General features: G+C 43.9%; 1 protein-coding gene across 1 annotated transcript in view; it reads left to right on the top strand.

Annotated features, from left to right (window-relative positions):
- si:ch211-225b11.4 (tRNA (32-2'-O)-methyltransferase regulator THADA) overlaps positions 1-13127 on the top strand; it is a 308818-nt gene that overhangs the window by 131508 nt on the left and 164183 nt on the right. Inside the window, exon 17 of the mRNA XM_060843883.1 lies at positions 10410-10558. Coding sequence (XP_060699866.1) covers positions 10410-10558 — 149 coding nt within the window. The remainder of the gene's footprint in view (positions 1-10409; positions 10559-13127) is intronic.

The following is a 13127-nucleotide window of genomic DNA, read 5'->3' as shown; positions in this document are numbered from 1 at the left end:
GCAAATCAGTGGAAGCACCCAGAGAAGGAAGGCCAAGGAGAAAACTTCTGATCAGCAAGAACCAATTCAACATCATCTGCTTTCCAGTTTATCCGCGCGCGCGCGTGTGTGTGTGTATAGGAGAGAGAGGGTGGATATTATAACAGGAATAGCATTTTAATGAGTAGTGTTATCTGCTGACTATTTATAACCTTTTACCTGTAGCTAGAGTTTAATTACTTGTAATAAACTGTAATTGATATTAAGTACAGAACTTGGTCCAAGCTTCCAATGAACATTGGTTTCCAAATCGGATAAACTGAGGAGTTTGTGTACTAATTTTACAATCTTTAACTTTTGTGATGACTCCAGGAATAGCTAATTTCCAGCGGCCAGAGTTTCCAGTGAATTGTGACAATAAACAGTAATTTTTTTGTTAGGTACTGAAACCTGCTCCATACTTTGTCAACCTGGGTCAAAAAAACAAGTAAATTGAGGAATTCTGCCAATTCTTTGAAATCTAACTTGTGATGAATCTGGAAAAAGTGGAGCTTGATTTCCCACCTCCAGCCCAGTAATGTGTGACAGCCAAAGTTTGGGGGAAGATGTGTAGCTCGGTAGCTCGTTGTTGTGGTTCTGTTCGCCGAGCTGGCAGTTTTTGTTGCAAACATTTTGTCCCCTTTCTAGGTGACATCCTCAGTGCTTGGGAGCCTCCTGTGAAGCGCTTCTGTCATGTTAGATGCTGCCTAACCTGCTGTGCTTTGACCAGCAACACATTTGCAGCTGTGATCTCCAGCATCTGCAGACCTCATTTTTTACTCGAAGATTTTAACCTACTGCGAATCCTCTTACAAGGATGCCTTCCTTGAAGAAGCTCTCTTCCTCCCTCTACAAGGATTTCAGTGAGTCCCTCTCTCACTGCACCCCCCAGGTCATCTCCTCTGCACAGAAGCTCTTCAGCCACGTTCTCAAACAGACCCGTTACCACAGCCACATCTCCTTCCTCAGCAACCAGCTTCCTCATTTCCCCTCCCCCCACCTTGTCTCAGTCGGTTCCCTCAACTCAGCACCGCCCTCCTAACCTGCAATCCTCTTCCTGACCTCTCCGCCCCCACCCCACTCCGGCCTATCACCCTCGCCTTGACCTCCTTCCACCTATCCCACCTCCATCGCCCCTCCCCCTAGTCCCTCCTCCCTACCTTTTATCTCAGCCTGCTTGGCTCTCTCTCTCTTATTCCTGATGAAGGGCTCATGCTCGAAACGTCGAATTCTCTATTCCTGAGATGCTGCCTAACCTGCTGTGCTTTGACCAGCAACACATTTGCAGCTGTGATCTCCAGCATCTGCAGACCTCATTTTTTACTCTTCGGCATTTATAGTGGCTTGTCTCTGCCGCTTCCGGTTGTCAGTTGCTGTCCGCTTTAGTGGCCAGTATATTGGGTCCAGGTCGACGTGTTTGTTGATAGAATCAATGGATGAGTGCCATGCCATGTGGAATTCCCTGGCTGTTCTCTGATTGGCTTGCGCTATAATAGTAGTGTTGTCCCAGTCGAATTCATGTTGTTTGTCATCTGGTGTGTGTGGCTCCTAAGGATAGCTGGTCGTGTCATTTCGTAGCTAGTTGGTGTTCATGAATGCGGATTGTTAGCTGTCTTCCTGTTTGTCCTATGTAGTGTTTTGTGCAGTCCTTGCATGGAATTTTGTACACTACGTTGGTTTTGCTCATGCTGGGTATTGGGTCCTTTGTCCTGGTGAGTTTTGAGAGTGGCTGTTGGTTTGTGTGCTGTTTGAGTCCTAGTTGTCGCAGCAGTCTGGCTGTCAGTTCGGAAATGCTCCTGATGTATGGTAGTGTGACTAGTCCTTTGGGTTGTGGCATGTCCTCGTTCCGTTGTCTTTCCCTTAGGCATCTGTTGATGAAATTGCGTGGGTATCCGTTTTTGGTGAATACCTTGTATAGGTGTTCTTCTTCCTCTTTTTGCAGTTCTATCTAATGACAACCATTATGCTTGATTACCTTTGGGACTTAAGATGAGTTTTGACAGAACTCCAGCTTCAGAAATTAAATCGTGAACAAAGTATTTTAAAGATTGAAGTACACAGGATGGGATTAAATAACTGGGTATAGCACCTGAGAGCAGAGTATTTACATGGACTGTCAGAGATAGCCGATCATGAGTTGTGTCTACCCATTCTTACATGTGCACGGACTATGGGAGGTGTCATAGAATCATCATCATGGAGATCTATAGCACTGAAAAAGGCCCTTTCACTCATCTAATGTGTCCATGCTGGTCAAAATCAATCACCTAACTGTTCTAATTTCACTTTCCAGCACTTGGTCCATAGCCTTGTCTGCCTTGGCATTACAAGTGTACATCTAAGGACTATGAGGGTCTCTGGTTCTTCCACTCTTAGAGGCAATGACTTCCAGATTCCCACCGCTTGCTTGGCTGTTAACGGTCAATCATCATTAATTGATGCAATTTCCATGGCAAACTTCTCCACAAATCTGAGTCTATTTGCCAATCAATCAGTACTTTCCTTTCATACAGTATAACTGATGGTTTTTCCCTTTGAATTGGTATTTTATGTCAGTTCTCCTGATGAATGAAAGATGAAAGACTTCTAGAACTTTCATTTTTTTTTAGCAAAGCAATACTCAGGTTCTGTACTACCAAATGGTTAACTATGTATTCAGCTCCATTATGGCTGAAAATGTGTTGCTGGTTAAAGCACAGCAGGTTAGGCAGCATCCAAGAAATAGGAAATTCGACGTTTCGGGCATAAGCCCTTCATCAGGAATTCCTGATGAAGGGCTTATGCCCGAAACGTCGAATTTCCTATTTCTTGGATGCTGCCTAACCTGCTGTGCTTTAACCAGCAACACATTTTCAGCTGTGATCTCCGGCGTCTGCAGACCTCATTTTTTACCCTTCAGCTCCATTATCCAAAGCATTAAAAAAACGAGATTGCAACGAAAACAGAAATTGCTGGTAAACTTCAGCAGATCTGGCAGTATCTGTGGAGAGAAATCAGAGTTAACATTTCAGGTTGAGTGACGCTTTCTCAGAACTGACGGTAGCTCAGAAAATGTCAGTTTATATGCAGAATTGGAGCTCTTTCTGGGGTAGGTGGGACCTCTAACAAGCAGGTTGGTCTTCATCTGAACCAGAGGGGTACCAATATCCTGGGGGGAAATTCACTCAGGCTATCGGGGTGAGTTTAAACTAATACAGCAGTGGGATGGGAACCAAAATTGTAGTTCAAGAATTCAAAACCCTCCCTCCTGCACCATCCCTGTAGCCACGTGTTCAACTCCTCTCTCCTTGCCTCACTAGCACATGGCACGGGCAACAAACCAGAGACAACAACTCTGTTCGTCCTAGCTCTAAGCTTCCATCCTAGCTCCCTGAATTTCTGCCTTAAATCCCTATCTCTCTTCCTACCTATGTTGTGCCTATGTGGACCATGACTTGGGGCTGCTCCATCTCCCCCTTAAGGATCCCAAAAACACGATCAGAGACATCACGAACCCTGGCACCTAGGGGGCAACACACCAACTGTCAGTCTCTTTCGTCCCCACAGAACCTCCTATCTGTTCTTCCTAATTATGGCGTCTCCAATGACTACTGTTCTGCTCCTCTTCCCCCTTCCAGGGGCAGACTCTGTGCCAGATCCCTGTGTCCTACTGCTTTCCCCTGGTAAGTCGTCATCCCCGACAGTATCCAAAATGGTGTACTTATTGTTAAGGGGAATTGCCACAGGGAGTCCCTGCACTGCCTGTCGGTTCCCTTTCCGTCCCCTGAATGTAGCCCATCTGCTCTTTTCTTGTACCTGAGGAGTGACTACCTCCTTGTAACTTCTCTGCCTCCCAAATGATCCGAAGTTCATCCAGCTCTAGCTCCAGTTCCCTAATGCAGTTTTCAAGGAGCTGGAGGTGGGTGCACTTCCCGCAGATGTAGTCAGCAGGGACACTAGTGGTGACCCTTACCTCCCACATTCTGCAGGAGGCACATTCAACTGTCGAACCTCCATTCCCACTATTCTAAATTCCCAAAGAGACTGTTGAAAAATAAGGAATAAAAAATAAACTTGTTACTTTACCAATCTGGCGCACAATCTTTTTTTGGTTAGAGGAGGAGGATGGGTGGGAGACATTACCTGAGTAGTGTTTCGGGGAACGCAACCACACAAATATATGACTTCCAGAAGTCCTTCACTCCTCCCTTGCACCTCTCGGCAAATGTAGACCCTGACGCCTGAAGTAAGGTTTTTAAACAGTTAGACTCACCTTCCCAGAGGTCCTTCGCTCCTCCCTCGCACTTCTCGGTCCCCAAATCAGACCTTGCCTTTCCAAAAAGATGTAAATCCTGTCCATCAGGGTTCCCTCTAACAACCTGCCAACCACCAATGTCAGGCTCACCAGTATATAGATCCTTACCACCTTTCTTAAATAGTGGCATCACATTAGCCAACCTCCAGTCTTGCAGAACCTCACCTGTGACTATTGATGATACCAATATCTCAGCAAGGGGTCCAACAATTATTTCCCTCGCTTCCCACAGAATTTGAGGATATACTGATCAGGTCCTGGCGATTAATCCACCTGCAAGTTCTGAGAAGATTTGTAGCTCAGGTTGTGGTTCTGGATGTAGGTTTGTTTGCTGAGCTGGTTCGTTTTCAGATGTTTCGTCACCATACTGGGTAACATTATCAGGGAGCCTCTGGTGTCATGTCCCGTTTTCTATTTATATGTTTAAGTTTCCTTGGGTAGGTGATGCCATCTCCTGTTCTTTTTCTCAGAGGACGATATATGGGGTCCAGATCGATGTGTTGTTGATAGAGTTCCGGCTGGAATGCCATGCTTCTAGGAATTCTCGTGTGTGTCTCTGTTTGTCTTGTCCGAAGATGGATGTGTTGTCCCAATCAAAGTGGTGTCCTTCCTCATCTGTATGTAAGGATACAAGTGAGAGAGGGTCATGTCTTTTTGTGGCTAGTTGATGTTCATGTATCCTGGTGGCTAATTTTCTGCCTGTTTATCCAATGTAGTGTTTGTAACAGTTCTTGCAAGATGTTTTGTAAATGACATTTGTTTTGTTTGTTGTCTGTGCAGGGTCTTTTAAGCTCATTAGCTGCTGAGAAATCGATGGACTGTGTTCATTAGATACCAGTTCTTTTTGAATACGCTGTAAAGGTGATTTTCCTCTATAAGAAAACAACGCATACAGACCAAATACTGAACTACAGAAGCAATCATCCCACACCCACAAACAAAGTTGCATCAGAACATCATTTCAATGAGCCACCACTGCAGCACAGAGGAACTACGCAGAGCAAAGGAAAATCATCTATGCAGTGTATTCAAAAAGAATGGGTATCCAATGAACACAATCCGTTGATTTCTCAGCCACAAACCCAAACAAGCAGACAAAATGCACCCAGAATCCCTAGCCACTATGCCCTACATCAAAGACATCTTGGAATTGACTGCCAGGCTACTCAGACCTCTGGGCATCATTGTAGCCCGCAAACCCACCAACATACTAAAACAGCAGCTAGGGAACTTGAATGACCCTATACAGACAACAAGCAAAACTAATGCCATTTACAAAATACCTTGCAAGAACAGTAACAAACACTACATTGTACAAACAGGCAGAAGACTAGCCTGGACACCATCTACCACCCTCTGAGAAAAAGAACTGGAAATGACATCGCCAACACAGGAAATTACATCATCAACCCAAGAAAACCTAAACACACAAATAGAAAGCAGACATAACACCAGCGCTTCACCGGAGGCTCACTGTTGTTACCTAGTATGGTAATGAAACATCTGAAAATGAACCTTCCAGCTCAATGAGCAAATTTACATTCATTTATCTACCTTTATGCATTTTAAGTATCTCCTTCTCTGTAAAAATTGACATTTTTTGAAGATGTCACCATCTATTTCCCTACATTCCATATATTCATGTTCCTCTTTACAGTATGTCTCCCATCAGCTGCGGTTCCACACGTAGGCTGCCTTGCTGATCTTTGAGGGGTCCTATTCTCTCCCTAGTTACCCTTCTGTCCTTAATGTATTTGTAAAAACCCTTTGGATTCTCCTTAACTCTATTTGCCAAAGTTATCTCATGTCCTCTTTTACTTCCTGATTTCTCTCTTAAGTATACTCCTACTGCCTTTACATTCTAAGGATAAACTAGATCTCTGCTGTCTCTACCTGACATATGCTTGCTTCTTTTTCTTAACCAAGCCCTCAATTTTTCGAGTCATCCGGCATTCCTTCCACCTACCAGCCTTTCGTTTCACCCTAACAGGAATATATTGTCTCTGGACTCTCACTATCTTATTTTTAAAGGCTTTCCATTTTCTAGCTGTCCCTTTACCTGTGAACATCTGCCCCCAGTCAGCTTTCGAAAGTTCTTGCCTTGTATATCAAAATTGGCCTTTTTCTAATTTAGAACTTCAACTTTTAGATCCGGTTTATTCTTTTCCATCACTATTTTAAAACTAATAGAATGATGGTCACTGACCCCAAAGTGCTCCTGCACTGACACCTCAGTCACCTGCCCTGCCTTATTTCCCAAGAGTAGGTCAAGTTTTGCCCCTTCTCTCATAGGTACATCCACATTCTGAAGATTTTCTTGTACACACTTAGATTAGATTACTTACAGTGTGGAAAGAGGCCCTTCGGCCCAACAAGTCCACACCGACCCGCCGAAGCGCAACCCACCCATTCCCCTACGTTTACCCCTTTGCCTAAGGCTATGGACAATTTAGCACGGCCAATTCCCACACAGACACGGGGAGAATGTGCAAACTCCACACAGTCAGCCGCCTGAGTCGGGAATTGAACCTGGGTCTCTGGCGCTGTGAGGCAGCAGTGCTAACCACTGTGCCACCATGCCGCCCACATATTAGATTACTTACAGTGTGGAAACAGGTCCTTTGGCCCAACAAGTCCACACCAACCTACCGAAGAGCAACCCACCCAGATCCATTCTGCTACATTTACCCCTTCACCTAACACTACGGGCAATTTAACGTGGCCAATTCACCTAACCTGCACATTTTTGGACTGTGGGAGGAAACCGGAGCACCCGGAGGAAACCCACGCAGACACAGGGAGAATGTGCAAACTTCACACAGACAGTCACCTGAGGTGGGAATTGAACCCGGGTCTCTCTGGTGCTGTGAGGCAGCAGTGCTAACCACTGTGCCGCCCACATAACAAATTCCTATTCATCTACACTCTAACACTATGGCAGTCCTAGTCCATGTTTGGAAAGTTAAAATCCCCTTCCGTAAACACCCGACTTTTGTTGTAGATTACCGAGATCTCCTTACAAAATTGTTTCTCAATTTCCCGCTGACTATTGAGGTGGGTGGGGGGTTAGTGGTCTGTACACAATCCAATAAGGTGATCATCCCTTTCTTCTCAGTTACACCCCAACAACTTCCCTGGACATATTCCCAGGAATATCCTCCCAACTTACAGCCATAATTACATCCTTATCAAAAACACCATTCCCCTGGGCGGCACGGTGGCACAGTGGTTAGCACTGCTGCCTCACAGCGCCTGTAGACCCGGGTTCAATTCCCGACTCAGGCGACTGACTGTGTGGAGTTTGCATGTTCTCCCCGTGTCTGCGTGGGTTTCCTCCGGGTGCTCCGGTTTCCTCCCACAGTCACAAAGATGTGCGGGTCAGGTGAATTGGCCAAGCTAAATTGCCCGTAGTGTTAGGTAAGGGGTAAATGTGGGGGTATGGGTGGGTTGCGCTTCGGCGGGTCGGTGTGGACTTGTTGGGTCGAAGGGCCTGTTTCCACACTGTAAGTCTAATCTAAGTCTAATCTAATCTTCCTCTCTTGCCCTCCTATCGTTCCTATAGCAGTTATACCCTGGAACATGAAGCTGCCAGTCCTGCCCATTCATGAGCCACATTTCTATAATTGCGATGATATCCCAGTCCCATGTTCCTAACCATGCCTGAGTTCATCTGTCTTCCCTGTTAGGCCTCTTGCATTAAAATAAATGCAGTTTAATTTATCAATCCTACCTTGTTCTCTGCTTTGTCCCTGCCTGCCCTGACTGTTTGACTCGCACTCTTAATTTACAAGGGTTCCCCAGTGTATGTTCTCAGTCTGGTTGAAGTCTTGCACAAACTTAAGGGTTGGAGACCAGAGCAAATCTTCTTAAAGACAGGTTCTGCAATGGTAGATACAGCTGCACCAGTAATGACCTCCATGAGAACTGGGTGACCATTTAACCAGACAATAAATTTAATTGGTTCTGATTTGGATGTTGCTAAGCAATTTAATTGTTCCAACCCACATGTGGGTGGACTTGCCTGGATACCAGCCTATGAGTTTTCTTATTTTAGTCAGGCCTTGTAGGACTCCTTTGTTGTCTCGAGTCCTCATACTGGTAGCAACTACGATGTCTTACCGACCCAGATCCTCAGAATGTTTTAGCCTCTTGGCCAAGGTTTGGCTTTGTGGTGGGGTTCTGCTGTGGTTTAGCCTGAGATCCCTCTGCTCAGGATATGCCCTGTGTGAGGCTCTGTGATTGCCTTCACTCAAGTGGTATTCCCCAAGCTCAATCAAACAGGTAAGAATGTCCACTTCCATTGGGATGCCCTGTAGATCTCCTGCTCTACTTGCCACATTTTCTAATGACAAAGCTGCCTGTAGTGTCTGTTTGAAGTTCATTTGGGCTTCACCTAGTAGGTACTTTTACATGATTACGTCATTAATCCCATATGCCGAGTGGTTTCTCAGCAATTCATTCAGGGTTAACCTAAAGTCACATGCCTTCTGCCATTCACCTTAACCTCATCAGGAATCCCGATATAGATACCCCCGTTCACTAACAGCTGAATAAAATCATTAGTGTCTCAGAATTAGAGTTTGGGATCGTAATATTCCTTAACGAAATCTGTCAACTCTTTGAAGGTTTTAGTGTCTGGTACTTCTGGGAAAATTAAGACCCTTATAATCGGAAATGCTTGAAGTCTGCAAGCAGTCAGAAGGATTACTTGTTGTTTTTCATCTGCTCCAATGTCATTGCCTGGAAAAATATCACATTGTTTCCACATACTGGGTCCAGTCTTTGATGGCAGGATAAAACAAATCAACCTTCCCAAATAAAGGCATGATGTCAGAAGTGCTTACCCCAACTCAAAGATCACTGTTACAAACAGGCACATATTGTTGTATCCTACTGCCAGCGCTCAGAGTGAGGAAATGTCTGAACTCTTTTTTTTAGTGAACAAGGATGTTTGACCCTCCTGTTTTTTTTTCTTCTTTTTATTATTTTTTCTCCCTTATTTTTCCTTTTTATTACTCCACACTACCGCCTAACTGCGGTAGTGCTAATTTATCCCCTCCGCACCCATGTTGTGTGCGCGCAGGTGTGAGACACAAGGTGTATGAATCTTTATTCAATTTCCACCATCAGGAAGAAAAGAAACACCCAAATGGCCAGTGACAAGCAGTGCCTTTCACACAAAGGGCAGTACTGTGTGATCAAACAGTGAAGGGGTGGGCAGGGATTAAACCAAAATAGAATTGGAGGGGGAAATAATACACTCCACTCCCTGCGGCGCCCACCTCTCCCTGAACAGTGCAAGGGTGTTGGTGGACAGCGCGTGCTCCTTTTCCAGAGACATCTGGGCTCTGAATCCTGTTTATTTTCTTTATTTTTTTTCTTTCTTCAAACAATGAAGGGAGGGTATCTCCTGTTTATATTTTTTTTCTTGTGATCACCCACTCCTGTTAATTTCTTTTGTATTTTTTCTGTTTTTTTAAACCTCTCACATTACTGCCTAACTGCGGTAGTGCTTATTTTTTCCCCAGTACCCATGGTGTGTGTGTGCAGGTGTGAGACATAGTGAGAGACACAAAGTGCACGAATCTTTATTCAATTTCCACCACCAGGAAGATAGGAAAACACTCAAATGGCCAGTGACAAGCAGTGCCCTTCACATCAAAGGGCAATGTTATGTGATCAAACAGTGAAGGGGAGAGCAGGGACTAAATCAAAATAGAGTTGGAGGGGGAAATAATACACTCCACTCCCTGCGGCGCCCACCTCTCCCTGAACAGTGCAAGGGTGTTGGTGGACACCGTGTGCTCCTTTTCCAGAGACACCCGGGCTCTGAATCCTGTTTATGTTGGTCAATCAGGACTTCCTGATTGGTGCAGCTAACAACCACAATCAAGGATCTCATAATCAATGAGATTACTGATTTCAACCTGGAACTCCTTCCCAGGTATCTGCGGATTTTATATGTATAACACCCAACCAAAGATAAGATTTCAGCCTTTAACAGATTCTTAGGTGCCATAGATCTGTGCTTCAGGGTATGTGTCTCCATGATAAGAGAGCATAAAGCCAATCATTGATATCCTTTTTTCTCCCCCAGAAACAGCTCCCTCCCTTGCTGATATGGGAATTGCAATCAAGGCTGTAATAGCTGTGGGAAAAGGTCTGGAACAGAATGTTGGGGAGGATTCAGTGCTGCTAACTGAGGATGACAAACTGATCCAAACCTGCTGCTGGGTTACCCTGCGGGTAAGTTCTTCCAAGAACCTGGTACCATGGATGAGGAGGCAGTGAAGTGTGAAAACGTGGTGCATTGTGAGTTGTCCCCATTACAGGATATGGACTAATTTCTTACATAAACAATGACTCAGTGTGTTTGGTATTTCTGTAATTTACTAAATACAGTGAACAATTCAAGAAAAATAGGAGTCCACAACAGGTTGGAAAAGAGATTTTTAAAAAAATGATGGAAAGCAAGTATTAAATGATGCAAAGATGGGGTCACAACGGGAAGAAAAGGGATATCAAAATGTACAGCATAGGTTTCTGCGAAGATGGTATGAAATGATAAAAACTGAAGCAGGTTACGCTATAATCAAAGCAACATCTCGCGTGGAAGGAGGCCATTTGCTCCATTGGACCTGCTTGAAAAATGCACACTTTGTTAGAATCTCTCTAACCCAATGAGTTCCTCATCTAAAGTATTTGTCCAAATCTTTAATGGTATGAGTTATAAACCAGCTTCCACTATTTTCTCAGGCCATGTTCAGAACATGGAAACTATGAAAAACACATACCCCATCTTCCCTATCAATTACCAATCATTGTGGTCCTATGGCTTCTGGTTATTGATGCACTCACCAGTGGGAAGAACCTTTCAGAAAGTTTTTTCTCATAATTTTGAAAACGTCTGCTCAGTCATCTTTGGTTTACTGTTCCCAAGAGAACAATCAATGTTTTCAACTTCTATTCTTCACTGAAATCCCTCCTATCTGCTGGTAAATCTCCTCTGTATCCTTTCTAATACGATTATTGATCTTTATTGACGTGTGCTGGTCACAATTACCCACAAACGCGAGTTGAGTTGAAGCAGTGGTTTTTAAAGTTCCAGCATGGTGTCCTTGCTGTTTTATGTATCTCCTGATAAATCCAAGAAACACTTTTTAAAAAAATATATCATTCAGTTGCCGTGCTGTCTTTAAGTATTCTTGTGTATGGACACTAATGGCTCTCTTGCTCATCTATGCTTTCCAAAATGGTATCATTTATAGTATTGTGATTTTCCATGTTAGTCTCCCCACATACACTCTCTTCACGCTGCTCCATGTTGAGCTAAATCTTCCATGCTTCAGCCTTTTCCCAATATCTCCATCTTGAAACCGAACACTATCTTCACTGCAACTGATTACTTTGCCAGAATTGTAAATTTTATAATGCCACTCCTGAGTGAGATTGTTTATAAAATTTGCAAGAGTGTTGGAGCCAACTTTGGTCTGGCAACCATCTATCCTTCCTTGCCATGAATTTCCTGTCATTGACTGAGTACTGTTGAATTCATGATGTCCACATCTCCTAAATTCGTGCACCTTCATAAAAGCCTTTTGTGTGGCACTTAATCAAATATCAAAGTCCATTGACTTGATCAATTTCTCTGTTATATCAGCGAATAATTCTCTGAAGTTACTCAGACACAATATTCCTTTAAGAAGGCTGACTTCTGTGATTTAATCAGGGTTTTCCAAATTAAATTAAAAAAAATATTGCGCATGCTGGAAATCTGAAATAAAAACAAAGTCTTGGAGAAACTCAGCAGGTCTGGCAGTATGTGTGTTTCGAAGCTGGTATGAATCTAGGCTTCTGGAGAAAGGCCATACTGTAATATAGAACAGTACAGCACAGAAACAGGCCTTTCAGCCCACCATGTCTTTTCTGACCATAATACCATTCTAAACTAGTCCCATCTGCCTGCACATGGTCTCTATCCCTCTATTCCATGTCTGTTCATGTGTCTATCTAAATGCCTCTTAAACTTTGCTTCTACCACCTCTCCCAGAAGTGCTTTCCAAGCTCCTACCACCTTTGCATTAAAAAAACTATCCTTGCACATCTCCTTTAAACATTTCCCTTCTCATTTTAAACCCCTGGGAAAGAGACTTTGATTATCCACCCTATTCATGCTTCTCACAATTTTATCGGATTGCCCCTCAGATCCGACGCCCTAGCGAAACAATCAAAGTTTGTCCGACCTCTCCTGTAGCTAATATACTCCAATCCAGGCAACGTACCGGTAAACCTCTTTTGCATCCTCTTCAAACCTCCACATCCTTCTGATCATGTGGTATCCAGAACTGCACAATATACTCCAAAAAATAGCCTCACTGAGGTTTTATATAGCTACAATATGACTTGCCAACTTTAATAGTCAAGGCCCCGAAGGATGAAGGCAAGCGTGTTATATGTCTTCTTTACCATGTTATCTACTTCTGTTGCCACTTTCAGAGAGCTATAGAATTGGACCCCAAGATCCCTCTGCATATCAATGGTGCTAAGGATCCTACCATTTAATGTGGACTTCCTGTTTGTATTTGATCTCCTAAAATGCATCCCTCAAATGTCCGGATTAAACTCCATCTGCTATTTCTCTGTCCAACTTTCCAACTGATCTTTTCACAACCTGCCTCACTATCCACAACTGCATCAATTTTCATGTTGTCTGCAAACTTACCAATCAGACCTTATGCCAGAAACATCGATTCTCCTGCTCCTTGGATGCTAGCTGACTTGCTGCGCTTTTCCAGCAACACATTTTTCAGCACTG

This window comes from Hemiscyllium ocellatum, chromosome 24 (assembly GCF_020745735.1).
Source record: "Hemiscyllium ocellatum isolate sHemOce1 chromosome 24, sHemOce1.pat.X.cur, whole genome shotgun sequence".
Lineage (NCBI taxonomy): Eukaryota > Metazoa > Chordata > Chondrichthyes > Orectolobiformes > Hemiscylliidae > Hemiscyllium > Hemiscyllium ocellatum.
The sequence above is the reverse complement of the archived record's forward strand: the minus strand, read 5'-3'. Positions and strand labels throughout refer to the sequence as shown.